Source organism: Apis florea, unplaced genomic scaffold, assembly GCF_048593485.1.
Source record: "Apis florea isolate Af1SG1 unplaced genomic scaffold, ASM4859348v1 contig_2350_pilon, whole genome shotgun sequence".
NCBI classification, from domain to species: Eukaryota; Metazoa; Arthropoda; class Insecta; order Hymenoptera; family Apidae; genus Apis; species Apis florea.
The window spans coordinates 4,281,475-4,294,765 of NW_028256565.1; the positions used below are offsets into that span (position 1 = coordinate 4,281,475).

The 13,291-nt window shown below is 20.9% G+C and overlaps 3 protein-coding genes across 3 annotated transcripts; 2 read left to right on the top strand and 1 right to left on the bottom strand.

Moving 5' to 3' along the window:
* Positions 1-125: 125 nt before the first annotated feature.
* On the bottom strand, positions 126-10,673 carry Sptz (zinc finger FYVE-type containing 26 spastizin). The gene is made up of 13 exons (XM_031918472.2): positions 10,323-10,673; positions 10,027-10,192; positions 9,307-9,909; positions 7,874-9,220; positions 6,343-6,489; positions 5,440-6,273; positions 4,817-5,347; positions 3,530-4,729; positions 2,943-3,452; positions 2,487-2,851; positions 829-2,402; positions 505-752; positions 126-436 (listed from the first exon to the last, which is right to left on the bottom strand). Exons 1-13 carry the CDS (start codon positions 10,484-10,486, stop codon positions 269-271), a joined length of 7,857 nt encoding a protein of 2,618 aa, XP_031774332.2. The 5' UTR covers positions 10,487-10,673; the 3' UTR covers positions 126-268.
* Positions 7,055-8,303, top strand: LOC105736346 (uncharacterized). The gene is made up of 2 exons (XM_012490531.3): positions 7,055-7,563; positions 7,665-8,303. Exons 1-2 carry the CDS (start codon positions 7,203-7,205, stop codon positions 7,859-7,861), a joined length of 558 nt encoding a protein of 185 aa, XP_012345985.1. The 5' UTR covers positions 7,055-7,202; the 3' UTR covers positions 7,862-8,303.
* On the top strand, positions 10,614-13,268 carry LOC100863539 (uncharacterized). Its single transcript, XM_086904720.1, has 4 exons — positions 10,614-11,891; positions 11,968-12,596; positions 12,683-12,785; positions 12,954-13,268. The coding sequence occupies exons 1-4, from the start codon at positions 11,149-11,151 to the stop codon at positions 13,168-13,170; spliced, it is 1,692 nt and encodes a 563-aa protein (XP_086760846.1). The 5' UTR covers positions 10,614-11,148; the 3' UTR covers positions 13,171-13,268.
* Positions 13,269-13,291: the final 23 nt, after the last annotated feature.

The following is a 13,291-nucleotide window of genomic DNA, read 5'->3' on the forward strand; positions in this document are numbered from 1 at the left end:
AATTATTGATAATAAAATCAAATATATATCTTCTATTTAAATTACAAAACAAAAAATAAAGATTATGCATAAATGCATAAATATTTTTGTATATTATTTTAAAAAAATTTATTTATTATGCAATGTTAAGAATTTTAATTTTTATTTTTATTTTAACATCTACAAATAATCTATAAGTAATCATTTAAAAATATTTATATAAAATTAATTTTTTTAATATTTAATAGAATAGATATATATATAAATATTTTATTTTAATAAAGTAAAATTATAATTTTGGTTCTTGCTGAAGCCATTTTATACATATTGTTTTAATAGCATTTTGACCAAGCTTATCAGATTCTTTCAAAATTTTCCTTATATCTTGTACTCTTGAATGCTTGACAGCTAATAAATATGCTGCTTTTAATTGTTTGCATTCAATATATGCATTTATCTGAAAAAAGAAAAATTTTTAAAAATATATTAAATTTTTTATATTGTATCATCATTTTTTTATCTTACTTTAAGTTCTATATCAGTTATTAATCTAATAAGATTATAAATATTATTTTTAAGAACTGTTTCAGTTTCATCATGAGTTAGTAATAATTTTATACAATGTGTTAATACATAATCTGATATAATATATGAATTTGGAATCCCAGATGTATGACAACATTTAATTAATTGTTCTATTGCAGAAATATTATTTTTCATTACTAAAATATATCCAGTTAGAGAATACACTTTTTGTTGTGGTAAATTATAATCTGCAATAATAATATTATTTAAATAAACAAATAAATAAAATTATCAAGTTATTAAAGTATTTTTAAATTTACAGACCTTGCATTATTCTAAATGCTATACCGAATCCTTCTTCGATATTTCGCCCGCAAAGAATGGCTAAAACAGCTAAATTAATCTTTTGTTGTTGATTGCCAAATAAAGTCGGTATTTCTGAAATAGTTGAATTATTATAATCCTTTTTTGGAAATAAATTCAAATATTGAATAGGAGCTCTTTCTTCTTTTTCACAATTTGCTAGAAATTTTGTAATTTCCATTTGTCTACAAATTGTATTTATATGTTTATCTATTTCTAATGGTTCCATTTCCATTGTTAGAATTCCTTGATTACTATGTATTGAACTCGTGCTTTTTTTCCTTTTTCTATTTAAAGTTTCAATTTGCAACTCAGATTCTAAATGTTTTTGAGCATCAAACAAAAAATTTACTTTAGCATTTAAGTCCGAGTAATTAATTACTTCATGAAGATAAAAACGAATACACGTCATAGCAGCGCGTATAAAATCTCTCATGAAAAGTTGCAAATGATATAAAATATTTAAATATTGTCTTTTTTCTAAGCTATGACAAACATATATTAAATATTTTTTCCAAATTAGTAAATTCGAATCTTTTTTCATCATTGCTTCATGAAGCTTTTCAATACTTCCATTTCTTAAACAATATAAATAAATTACATTGAAAAATAAATCTGGTTCCAAATTATTTTCTAAAGTAAAAGTAAGACATTTTTCAAATTCTTCATGCTTTAAAAAAAATTCTAAAATTGAATTATAACTTCCATAAGTTAATAGATAATAAATGCTTTCATGATAATAAATATTTTGTATCATTATAGATGTATTTTTATTGTTGGGTTGTTTTTGATTGATAATTTTAAAATTGCTAAAGCTATTTAATATTTCTTGAGAAGGATTGAATTTATATTGATGAGGATATTGTACATATTTATAAATACTTAAATTATCTAATATTTGTAAAATTTCTACAAGTAATGGTGGATCTTTTAATGGACGATTTTTTGAAAATTCTGTTTTCTTTGAACTTGATTCAACCATTTTAACTTCTTCATTTTTTAGATTTTGAGTTTCACTTTTACTTGATATTTTTGATTCTTTTGGATAAGACAAAATTATCCAGTCATCAAAATTGTCACATTGAATTTTATCAAGACAATGGAAAAATTTATCTCGTGCTTGATGAAAATATCCCATTTTTAAACAGGCCTTACCCCATGTTGCCCAAACTCCTTGTGTATCTAATCTGTATGTACCTGCTTTAGTGCTTACATCTAAAGCAAGAGTCCATTGTTCTTTTTCAATTAAAAGATCTCTTAATTTTATTAATGTTCGATCATGTAAATTATCAGAAGGAATCAAATGTAAACAATCAAATTGAATGAGACTTGCAATAAGATCTACTTGAGATAGAAAACGGTCACAGTGAGTTAATCCAGTATTAAGACCAAGTTTGGCACATTTAACTTTTGCAGCTACTAATAGAGAATGTATCATTTTAATAATTACAATGTGATCAACTTCAGGATTCACTTTTCCACTACTAACAGGTTCTAGAAGACGTTTCATTTCATCACAACAATCTAATAAGAAACTGTAACAATACATATTTTTACTAAATATTTTTATATGAAAATCTCATTAAATAAATAAAACAATATTTGAAATTCATTACTACCTTGTATATGTTTTATGTTCAGAATGTAAGTTAAGAATAGCTAAACATAAAGAAATATTTGGAGCATATTCAAATGAAAATTCTTCTCTAATAGTTTCATTATGTTTTTCATCTCTTGTTAAACGCCAATAATCAAATGTTTCACTACTTGGAGTTGATTGTGTTCCTTGAAAAGTATGCATTTGTAATATAGTTTGCCGTTTACAATCATTGCATACGCGTACAAGTACAGAAGGTGGATAACCAGATACTTGCATACGATGTTGAGAACATGTTGCGCAAATAACACGACCACATCTACGACAATGATGTCGTCTATTAAACATCGAAAATATAACATTTTTACAACAGCTACATTTTCTGGCCTATTACATAAAAAATAATTAAAACAGTTTTAAATATTATAAATTAAAGACAATAATATTGAAGGATAAAATACATATATCTTCTACATACTTTATCATTAGGTATCCATTCTTCTTTAGTAGGAACTACTATGGGCATAATAAACTCAGTATTTTCTGTCTCTGAAGAAAAATATTGCATATTTTTCGATTTGTTTTCTATAGAATCACACTGTAAAGATACACGACAATCCAATGATTTTTGAGCATAAAATCTTATAATTTTGTCAAAGCTACTTCTTGAAATTTCCGCTTCATTTAATTTATCTTGAATTCTATGTAATATTTTTTGAATACTTTCAAATTTACAATTCATTAGCAACTGTTCTAATATTAATAATGGTTCTTTCATGAGATGAATATATAATGGTCTCTCTTGAACATTTAACATACTTAAAATATCAATTCCTAGTAAAGTTCTTCTATATTTTATGGTTTCTATTGTTTTACAATATTTTAATAAATAATTACATATAAATTTCAATGAGTCAATAGATTCTAATTTTTTTAATACATTTTTGCAAAGTTTAATAGATTGATCCAAAGGTAATGCCTGAAAAAACTGATGAAAAAATATATTTTATTAAAAATTAAAAATTATTATTTATAATATTAATTTTTTAGAATTTTCTAAAATACCTTTAAAGTTTGTTTAAAATTTTGAGATTCGCTTTTTAAAAGACCAATTAAGAATTCTTGTGTCACAGAAGGATGTATTTCTAATGAAAATGCTTGACATTCCATCCATTCTAAACATAATTCATACTTATCTGCATTGATTAGTGATTTGATTATTTGTAATGTATCAATTTTTTCTGTACAATAAGCAATATTATACCAAGTTTCATTGGGTTTAGTTATACAATATGGAAGCATTTTATGAAAAATTAACACTCTATGCAAGAGTTCATTTAATTGAAATTTACAATGTACAGGTAATTTGTAATTATCTATATGATTTATTATATGAAGCAATGCATTTTCACAAATATTTATATGCCATCTATTAACATTATATAAAACTGTTTGACTTAATATATATACATCTTTAATTTGATATAAATATTGTAATATTTTTGCATTTGATGTAGCATTTTTTTCCGAAATAATATGACTAAGAATTTTATCTCTAAAATATTGCAATTCACTGTTTAAAGCAATATAAGTTGGCAAAGCATTTATAAATTTCAAACAGGCATTCCATTTATTTTCTTTTAACATATGTTCAAGATGAAACCACAATTTTTGTGGTGATATCTTTTCGTAAATTGCTGTAAGAGTTTGATTATTCTCAAATATTAATTTTAATTCCTTAATCCAAAATGCAGTTATGAGATTTTCAAGACATGCAGTGCGTTTTAAATTATCACAGCTATTTTCTAATATAGTAGGATTTTCATTATTTATTCTTTGTAAAAGATAAGAAACAATCCAACATTGCTTTTCCAAATATTGTAATAAACTTGATCGTATACTATGATTTCCCCAAACAGTTTTGTATTGATTAATTTGTTTATGATGATGTGGATTAATATAAGTTGAATATTTTAATATTATATTATATGAATAGGAAAGTGGTATATATTGTATAATTATGTTTTCATTAGAGGATTCAAAATAATCATTTACTGAAAATAAATTTTTACTATTACTATTGTTACTTTGTAAATCATTTTTTGTATTTTGAGAAATAAAAGTTTGATATCGTTCTACGATTTCTGGTAATAATATTATTTTTTGCTTTTCTATACTTTGAGTAGATTTACACCATGAATAATGATTTAAATATTCATGAAAAGCACTATTTAAATCTTCATTCAATGATTCTGTTTTACAGATCTATAAATATAAATATCAATAAAAAATTTAACATATATATATAAAATAATATTAATAAATAATTCACAGAAAAAAAAAATAATTTACCCGAATACATGGAGTTCCAAAAAATTCATTAGCCATTACAAAAATGACTCTTGGATCATGAGTGATATCCAAATCTTGCCATGCTGATTCATTAAGTTCTTCTACTTGCATAAAGAATTCATCATCCAATATTATATTATTTAGCAATTTTGATCTAAGTGCAGCAAGTGTTACTAAACCCAGATCGCCAATTAAATAACCAATTGACATTAATGACATTGTATGCTGTAAATTATTAAAAGGGGGATGGTTTGCCCACACAGTTAAAATAGCATGCAGAAACATCAAATTCCATATATTTAAAAAAAATGTTAATGTTTCATCACCCATAGATAATTCACTCAAATCTAAGCTTGCAAGATGAGATGTTTTATTTAATATAGTTTGAATATCAGAATTTTTCGAAATAGTTTTGCAAATATCTTGATTTAAATAGAATTGATTCAAATTAAAATTATGTAAAACTTGCAAGAGTTCAATTAATATTTGTGAAACACATTGATTTGGTCCTTGAAACTTATAGCTTAAATCCTATAAATTAAAATATTATATATTATTATTTTATAAATTAATTTAATTTTTTTTATTTAATATAGAATTATCTAAAAATTTTTTATACATACTGATTTATATAAAGCTTCATTTAATATAATACATCCATTTTTTTTATTAGTAATAGTATAATTAATAGTATAATCTTCTTCAAAAGAAAGTCTAGGACAAGCATTTGTAAGAATACTATATCCTAAATTAATTTGTAAATCATATGCAATTGTTTCAAGTTTTTGGGGTTCAATTTTAAGTTCAAATATTTGATAACCAAAATAATAATGTAAAGGAATTTTTAATAAATCAGAAATAGTAAATATTGTATGTTCAATTGGAATAATTGAATGTAAAAGTTGTAAATGAGAGCATATATTTTGTATATATTTCTTAGATCCAAAGAAAAATGTTATTATTTTACTAAGTATTTTTAAACCAGGTAAATAATTACCATCTTTTAATATTCTATTGATTGTATTTTTATTTGCTTGTGATTCTTTAAATTCCTGATGATTAATCATAATATCAGTCCAAAAATCTTTGTTTTTTTTATATTCTTTTATACATAATGCAATTTTTGCATCACAGAGTATATCTTTTTCAGAAATTTGATCTTTTTTTTCATATAACAATTGAAAAACTTTATGAAAGAAATATACATATTCAGTATTGTCAAATGTTTTACATAATTTTAAATATTTCATTGCAATTTCATAAAGATTTTTTGAAATTGGATAAATGTGACTCATAGTTAAAGCTAAATCTAATGCACATATTGTTAATATTTCATTGTTATTAAGAATTTCCATACATGACATTTGTAAATTATTTTTTTGAGACACCAAAAATGTCTCAACATGACTAGTTTGTCTAGAAGATTTTATACTTTCTTGTGTAACTAGTCTTATATTCTATAAAAATATGATTATAAGATTAAATATTATTCTTATAAGTAATGTTGATTAATTTTTGTAACATACCTCTAATGTGGAAGATTGTAAGTTTTTTGGAGACATATTTTTATTTTTCAATGTCTTTGCCTGTTTGTATATGTTTTCCCTAAATGTTTGTAATGCTTTTGAAAATTGCACTTCTCCATTTAGATGAGTATTTTTCATATCATTTGTCTTGAAAATAACAATATATTAATGCAAACATTAATCAGTATAATGCAAACATTATTTAAAAAAATATTTTATACATGGTTGTTACTGAATGCTTCTACTTTATTGTTACCATTACATAAAGTTGAGTATTTGTATTTTATTAATTACTATTATATTTGTAATTTTTCTAATAATCTCCTTTTATACAGAATAATTTACAACATAAAAAATTGTTTGAAATTGCATCTGATAATAAAAATTATGATGAACAAAATGAAAATGAAATGATACAACCTGCAGATTTAATGAATTTTAATCTGTATATAGAAGATGAAAGTAGATATAAACCATTACATTCATATGTAGAAAATTATAATAAACACAATGAAGCTATCAATAAATTACAACATCCAAATATATTTTTCCATTTAAAATCAAATATATGGGAAAGCTCTAATATAGAAAATGATGACACACCATTTATTGCTGGTTTTAAAGAAGATCTTGATAAAGTGTTTGTTTACTACTATAGTTGATAGATTTTATATAATGATAAAAATGTAGCTTTGTCAATATCTATTTTCAGATAATAAAAGATAAAAGTTCAAAATTTATATAAGAAATTATTTAAAAAAAAAAATAATAATGAACAAAATAATTCTTCCTTTTGGAAAACAACTAATATTGTTACTAATATTGATGAAGACAAAAGAAGATCAATTTCTTTAAATGGTATGTTTGAAGAAGATAAAGATGCTGATAGTACAGAACCAGGTGAAGAAGCATATGATTATGATCAATTCAAAAAAGAATACGAAGAACAAATAAAAAAATTTAATGAAACTCTAAATATTACTGAAGAAGAAAAACTAGAAGATCACACAATGAAAGCATTACAAAAATTAGTTGATTTTAAAAATTGCACAGAAGAAAGTAAAAAATTTAATATTACATTAATGGATTGTTTAATGTACAATTATGAACAACAAAAGGATAAACCTATTGTTAAAAAAACATTACAAAAAATATGGCTAATTATTAAAATTTGGTTTCTAATATATATATGTCTTGCAATTCCTTTATGGTGTCAGAAAGGTGTTTATAAATTATATTATATTATATATATTTTTAAAAATTTTATAAAAAAAATTTCATACATAATTAAATTTATTACATAATTATGTATTATTCTATAGGCTGGTGTTGTTGTTGTCTCCCTTTTAAATTTTGTTTTCCAAAAAAAAGAATATTATTTGCGAAACAATTTTATGTAAATAATCCTCCTGGTGTATATAAAAAAGACCCAAAAAAAGAAGAATTTATCACATATGAACCTACTGAATTTGAAGAAGACATGTATGAAAAGTTAGAAGCTGCAATAAGAAATATATGAATGTATATTCACCTCTATAATATTTTCTGCTTTCATATAATCATTTTTCCATAAACATCGAATAATTAAGCTTTCTTTAGTTGCCAGCATAAAATTTATAAATAATGGTTTATGAATGATATCTTCAGTTATAGCATCTGTTAATGTTATATTTTTAGAACATATTTGCCATTTACTATCATGTATTGATTCTGATTCAGAACTACTAGTAGATTTTGTTTTTGTTTCATCCGAAATATTATCTTCTTGATAAAAATATATGTTTTCTTTGGAATGATTAGAAATTAAATTTTCATCTATTAAAACTTTATTTTTAGATTTAAATTGGTAATTTGTATTTCCATCTTTCATATTAATATTTTTAGTGAATTCTGAAGTTGTATAAAGTTCAAATCTCCATTTAGCATCTGCTATTGCATTATTAATAAAAACAATATTTTTTTGAATTTGTTCTATTTCTTCTGTACATTCATTTTTATTCTTCATTTCTATACATTCAATTTCTGTTGCTGATATAATATCTATTAAATGAAATAATATATCTCTTACAGCATATCTGTTACAAATAAAGCCTAAATGTTGTTTTATCCACTTATTTTCAAATTTTGATTCTTCATGAGAATTATTCACATATATTTTATCATAACTTTTTGAAGTATGATCAAAATCTTCATATTGCAAAAAAAATAAACAAAATATATCCTCTATCACCTGTATACGTAGATTAAGTGGATATAACATTTTTATATGGTAACTCATTTCAGATAAATAATTTGTTATTATAGATTTATTTATATCATAATTATTATACAATAAAATAGCTTTTAAAACATTTAATATAATATAATATGCATTGAAGATATTTTCAGATTCACAAATATCTTCTAACAAATTTTTTATTTTTGCATGGTTTTGTTCCCATATATTAGTTGTCATTTTTAATACTAAAAGACTGTCAAATTGTTGTAAAAGATCGAATATCCATTTTATAGATATTCTATGTTGAGAATCCATTGGCTTTATTATTTCTTGATTATGAGTTAAGTTTTCTGCTTTGATATTTTCTCTCATGCAATTTAAAATATATTTTAAAATTCTTATATTTTTGCGTAATATTTTTTGCAATTCATTCAATATGGGATTACATAATATATCAAAATTACATCTAGATATTAAAAATTCAATTGAATCATATATGAAATCATCTTTTTGAATATTATTTGAAAATATTTCTTCTTGTAAATATTTATTCAAAACTTTAAATAATAAAACTGGCCAAAAATCTTTTAATAATGTACAAGATAATATAAATGAAACATCATCATATTTTTTATTTATTATTAAAATATAACATATGTTCTAAAAAAATATATATTTATATTGCATATAAATATATTAATATTAATTTAAAATTTATATAACTATGTAATTATGTAATTACTTACCAAAATATCTATAACCCAATGTAATTTAATATTACTTATTCTTTCTATTAGTTTATTTTTATTTATAGTGGGAGCAGAAGTAGATGTGAAATGAAATAATATTTTTTGAACTTTCAATGCATGACTTAGATTGTTACTAAATTTGGAATCTATATAAATTTCATGCAGAAAAATACACCATTTTTTAAAAAAATATTGATCTGTTCTTGAATATAGTGCATATTCAATATCTTCATTATTTTTTGCTTTCAATATCATAGGAAAAAGCCATTCAAATAATATAGATTCATCAAATTTAACAATATTCATTTTTGATATAATACATAATATAGATCCAAAATAATTATTATTGATTAATTTTTGTTTAGATAATTTAAACTCCAATAAATCTTTTATCAATGAAAAATAAAAATTCTGTAAACTGCAAACAATATCAGTTGATTTATTAGAATAAGTTAATAAAAATTCATTAAGAATCCAACATGTAACAAAAGGATTATTATAAATATTTTGTTTCAAAAATATAAAATATTCATCTTGTATTTTCCCAAAAATTTCTGGATTTTTCTGTTGCAAACTATTTTTGTATACTGTTAATAATTCCTATGAAATATATAAAATAAAATAAATAAATGATAAATGATATATATATGTATGTATAAAATATAATAACATTATATTATAACATTTATTATAAACAAATAAATTCATTTTGAATACCTGTTGTAAATTTATTGTTAAGTTTTTGTATAATTGCAAAGCATATATCATTTGAATATAACATTTTTGTTTTTTTATATCTTCAATATTTAAAGTTGTATTATTAATAAATTTATTCAATAATGTATAAGTTATCCATTGATATTCATCTTCATTTTGAGAATGACTAAGAAAATATATAATAAAAAAATTATTATTTATATTAAAAAAAGAAATATTTTAAATAGTTTTAAATATATAATAAAATATATTTAAAATGAAATATATTTGAAATATAAAATTTCATTTATACTTACATTAAATTTGTAATTAGAGTTTCTGATTCAACAAAATCTACACTATCGTTACATTTTGAAGCAAAGAGTTTATTATTATTTTGTCGACAAATAATAAGAGACGTATACCACAATTTTGATAAAATATACTTATTTACTTCTAATACCTGTATTTCTTTTGACATTTTTCTAAAATTTATTTACTTTAAAAAATAAAAAAAATAAACAATACCCAAAGTATATATTTCGCTCTTTTATCAACATCCATATTGACATTAAAATTAAAAAATAAACTTAAAAAATAAACAATACACAAAGTATATATTTCGCTCTTTTATCAACATCCATATTGACACTAAAACTAATATTTATGATTATGAAATTTCATTTCATATATATATGTAAAAAATTATTATATATTTTAATTGTTACTTTTATAATTTTATAATTGTTATTTAATAATTTCATATTAAAATAAAAATTTTAATATTACATTATGTACATAATTAATTTTATTGAAATACTAAAAATATCAAATTAGGTTAATCAAAATACGAATACTTTATTCCAGTGATATTAAATAATATATAATATACATTAATAAGTACCATTTAGAATATATTTTTTTTATGTCATTTTAAAAGAAATATATGAAATATATACAATGAATAAAATTACTAAACTATTAATAAAAGATTCAATAATATTTCGTAATTCAATTATTTCATCAAATTTTAACACAGTATTAAACAATGGTAATGAATTTTTTAATTATTTAATTTCTAATTTTTTTATCCAATATTTAATGATATAATGTATTTTAGATATTTTAGTTACCAAAAAAATAATGGAAAATAATGAGATATTAAACAATAATAATATTGGAAATATTATTGAAGATATTCAAAGAAATTATAATAATATGAATATAAAAGATGCTATTAAAACTGTAGATATTTTATATAAACAGATTAAAAAAAATAAAAAAAACTTGTATTATACAAATTTAACAAGTTCTAAAGAATTTAAACAAATATGCAAAGTAATATATAAAAATGTCAGATCTTTAAGCATATATGATACCATAAATATTTTACGAAATTTACTATTTCTCAATGTTCCATCTGATACTGTAATAATTCAAACATTACTTCAATTAATACGTATTTCTTTGAATGATTTGACAGTTGGTCAAATAATGATTCTATATAATATGTTATATAAAGTGGAAGTAACACCTTTAATTAAAGTTTTACTTCCAGCATTGTCTCATGTTTTTAATGAGCGAGCTCAAATTGAACTTAATTCAAATAGTATTAATTTATTGCAAGCACTTGAATTTTGTTTTATAATCAATAATTCAAAAATAAAAAGACACATAATTAATATTTTAGTTAAAAATAAACAAAAAATAAATTCAGATTATATGATAGATATTTTTCATGTAATATATAGTTTACCAAAATTATGTTTATCTTCTAAGCAACTTCTGCTTTATATACAAAATATAATAATAACTTATTGCAAAAGATTAAATTTTAATGAAATTAATTATTTACTTAATTGTATTTCTGAAAAATTTATGAATTCGTAAGTATTATATGATTAAAATTAATTATGTTCTATAAATATTTATATTGTTTTTTATTCTTTTTTCTTATTTTAGAGAAATGGAGTTTTATTGTGAAGCACTTATAGATGAACTGTGTTCTACTGTAATTATTAATAATATTACTTTTCAACAAAATTTAATTATCTTAAAGCATTTAAATAATATGCGTTATAATAATATTCCTGTATTGAATTGTTTAATGAAAAAATCTTTAAAAGATACAAATACTGAAAATTGTTCTATTGAATATATAGATTTATTTATCAAAGGTTTTGTCATTGCGGATTATGTACCATATAATTGGGAAATTATAAGAAGAATGTTACAAAATTATGTTATTAATACAGATTATTCAATGCATAATATAGTATTTATTGCTTATTATTTACTTTCATTAAATTATTATTATCCAGAATTAATAGAAAAAGTTTTTATTTTATATAATAATGTATCTATTATAAAAGAAAAACATACTATATTAACTATATTAAAATTATATTGGTGTATTAAATTACTTTATCCTGAATATAAAGGAGTTATGCCAGATGAAAATAAATTCAATCAAATTAAATTTGAACATAAAAATAATAATGTACCTTATTTAATGAAAAGTTTGAAAGAAGCTGTTGGAGGTGCTGAATACATGAAAAGTAGTTTAAAAACTAAATTTGGTGAATTTGTTGGTAAAAAGCTTATGAATTATTATAATTAGGAATTAATAATAGTAAACTATTGAATTTAAATTTCGATTTTTATTATTTTATTTTAGATCATATTATTGTCATACAACCAGATGGATCACTTATGAATATTAATAATTATAATAATATTACATTTGTTGAAGATTTAGCATCATTATCAGAATGTATTAAGTAAGAAATATTAATTTTTAAATAATATAATTTTATTTTTATTAAAAATAGTATTTATTTAAATCAGTATATATAAGATATTTAATAAGTATATTATTTAAATAAATATATATAAGATAATTAATATAATATTATAGATAAATAAAAATAATGCTTGTTTTTTTACAGAATTCCCATTTTTGCTTTTCCAGTAGAAGCATATTCTACTAATAAAAAAAATATGTTATCTACAGTTAAAATATTATTAAAAGCAATAGAAACATTACCAGGATTTCATCCTTTTGTTATAAATCCATATTTGTGGAAAAAGTTATCTGATAAAAGAAGAATATTGTATCTTCAGAAAGCCATAAAGTTAAAGTATAATAATGTTTCAAATAATTAAATTGTTTTTAATAAAAATTTTAAATAAATGTCTAATGTAATAAATTTAAATAAAAAAAAAATCTTTTAAAAGATGAATAAAAATCTTTTTTTACGATACATACTATGATATATTTTTATAA

Bases quoted from the DNA above. Each gene is read 5' to 3' on its own strand.
- LOC105736346 (XM_012490531.3), top strand. From the start codon at position 7,203: ATGTTTGAAGAAGATAAAGATGCTGATAGTACAGAACCAGGTGAAGAA. The intron at 7,564-7,664 runs GTGTTTATAAAT...ATTATTCTATAG, and splicing joins TCCTTTATGGTGTCAGAAAG to GCTGGTGTTGTTGTTGTCTC.
- LOC100863539 (XM_086904720.1), top strand. From the start codon at position 11,149: ATGGAAAATAATGAGATATTAAACAATAATAATATTGGAAATATTATT. The intron at 11,892-11,967 runs GTAAGTATTATA...TTCTTATTTTAG, and splicing joins TCTGAAAAATTTATGAATTC to AGAAATGGAGTTTTATTGTG. The intron at 12,786-12,953 runs GTAAGAAATATT...GTTTTTTTACAG, and splicing joins TCATTATCAGAATGTATTAA to AATTCCCATTTTTGCTTTTC.
- Sptz (XM_031918472.2), bottom strand. From the start codon at position 10,486: ATGTCAAAAGAAATACAGGTATTAGAAGTAAATAAGTATATTTTATCA. The intron at 6,274-6,342 runs GTATGTTACAAA...ATATTTTTATAG, and splicing joins TACAATCTTCCACATTAGAG to AATATAAGACTAGTTACACA. The intron at 4,730-4,816 runs GTAAATTATTTT...TTATATTTATAG, and splicing joins TTGGAACTCCATGTATTCGG to ATCTGTAAAACAGAATCATT.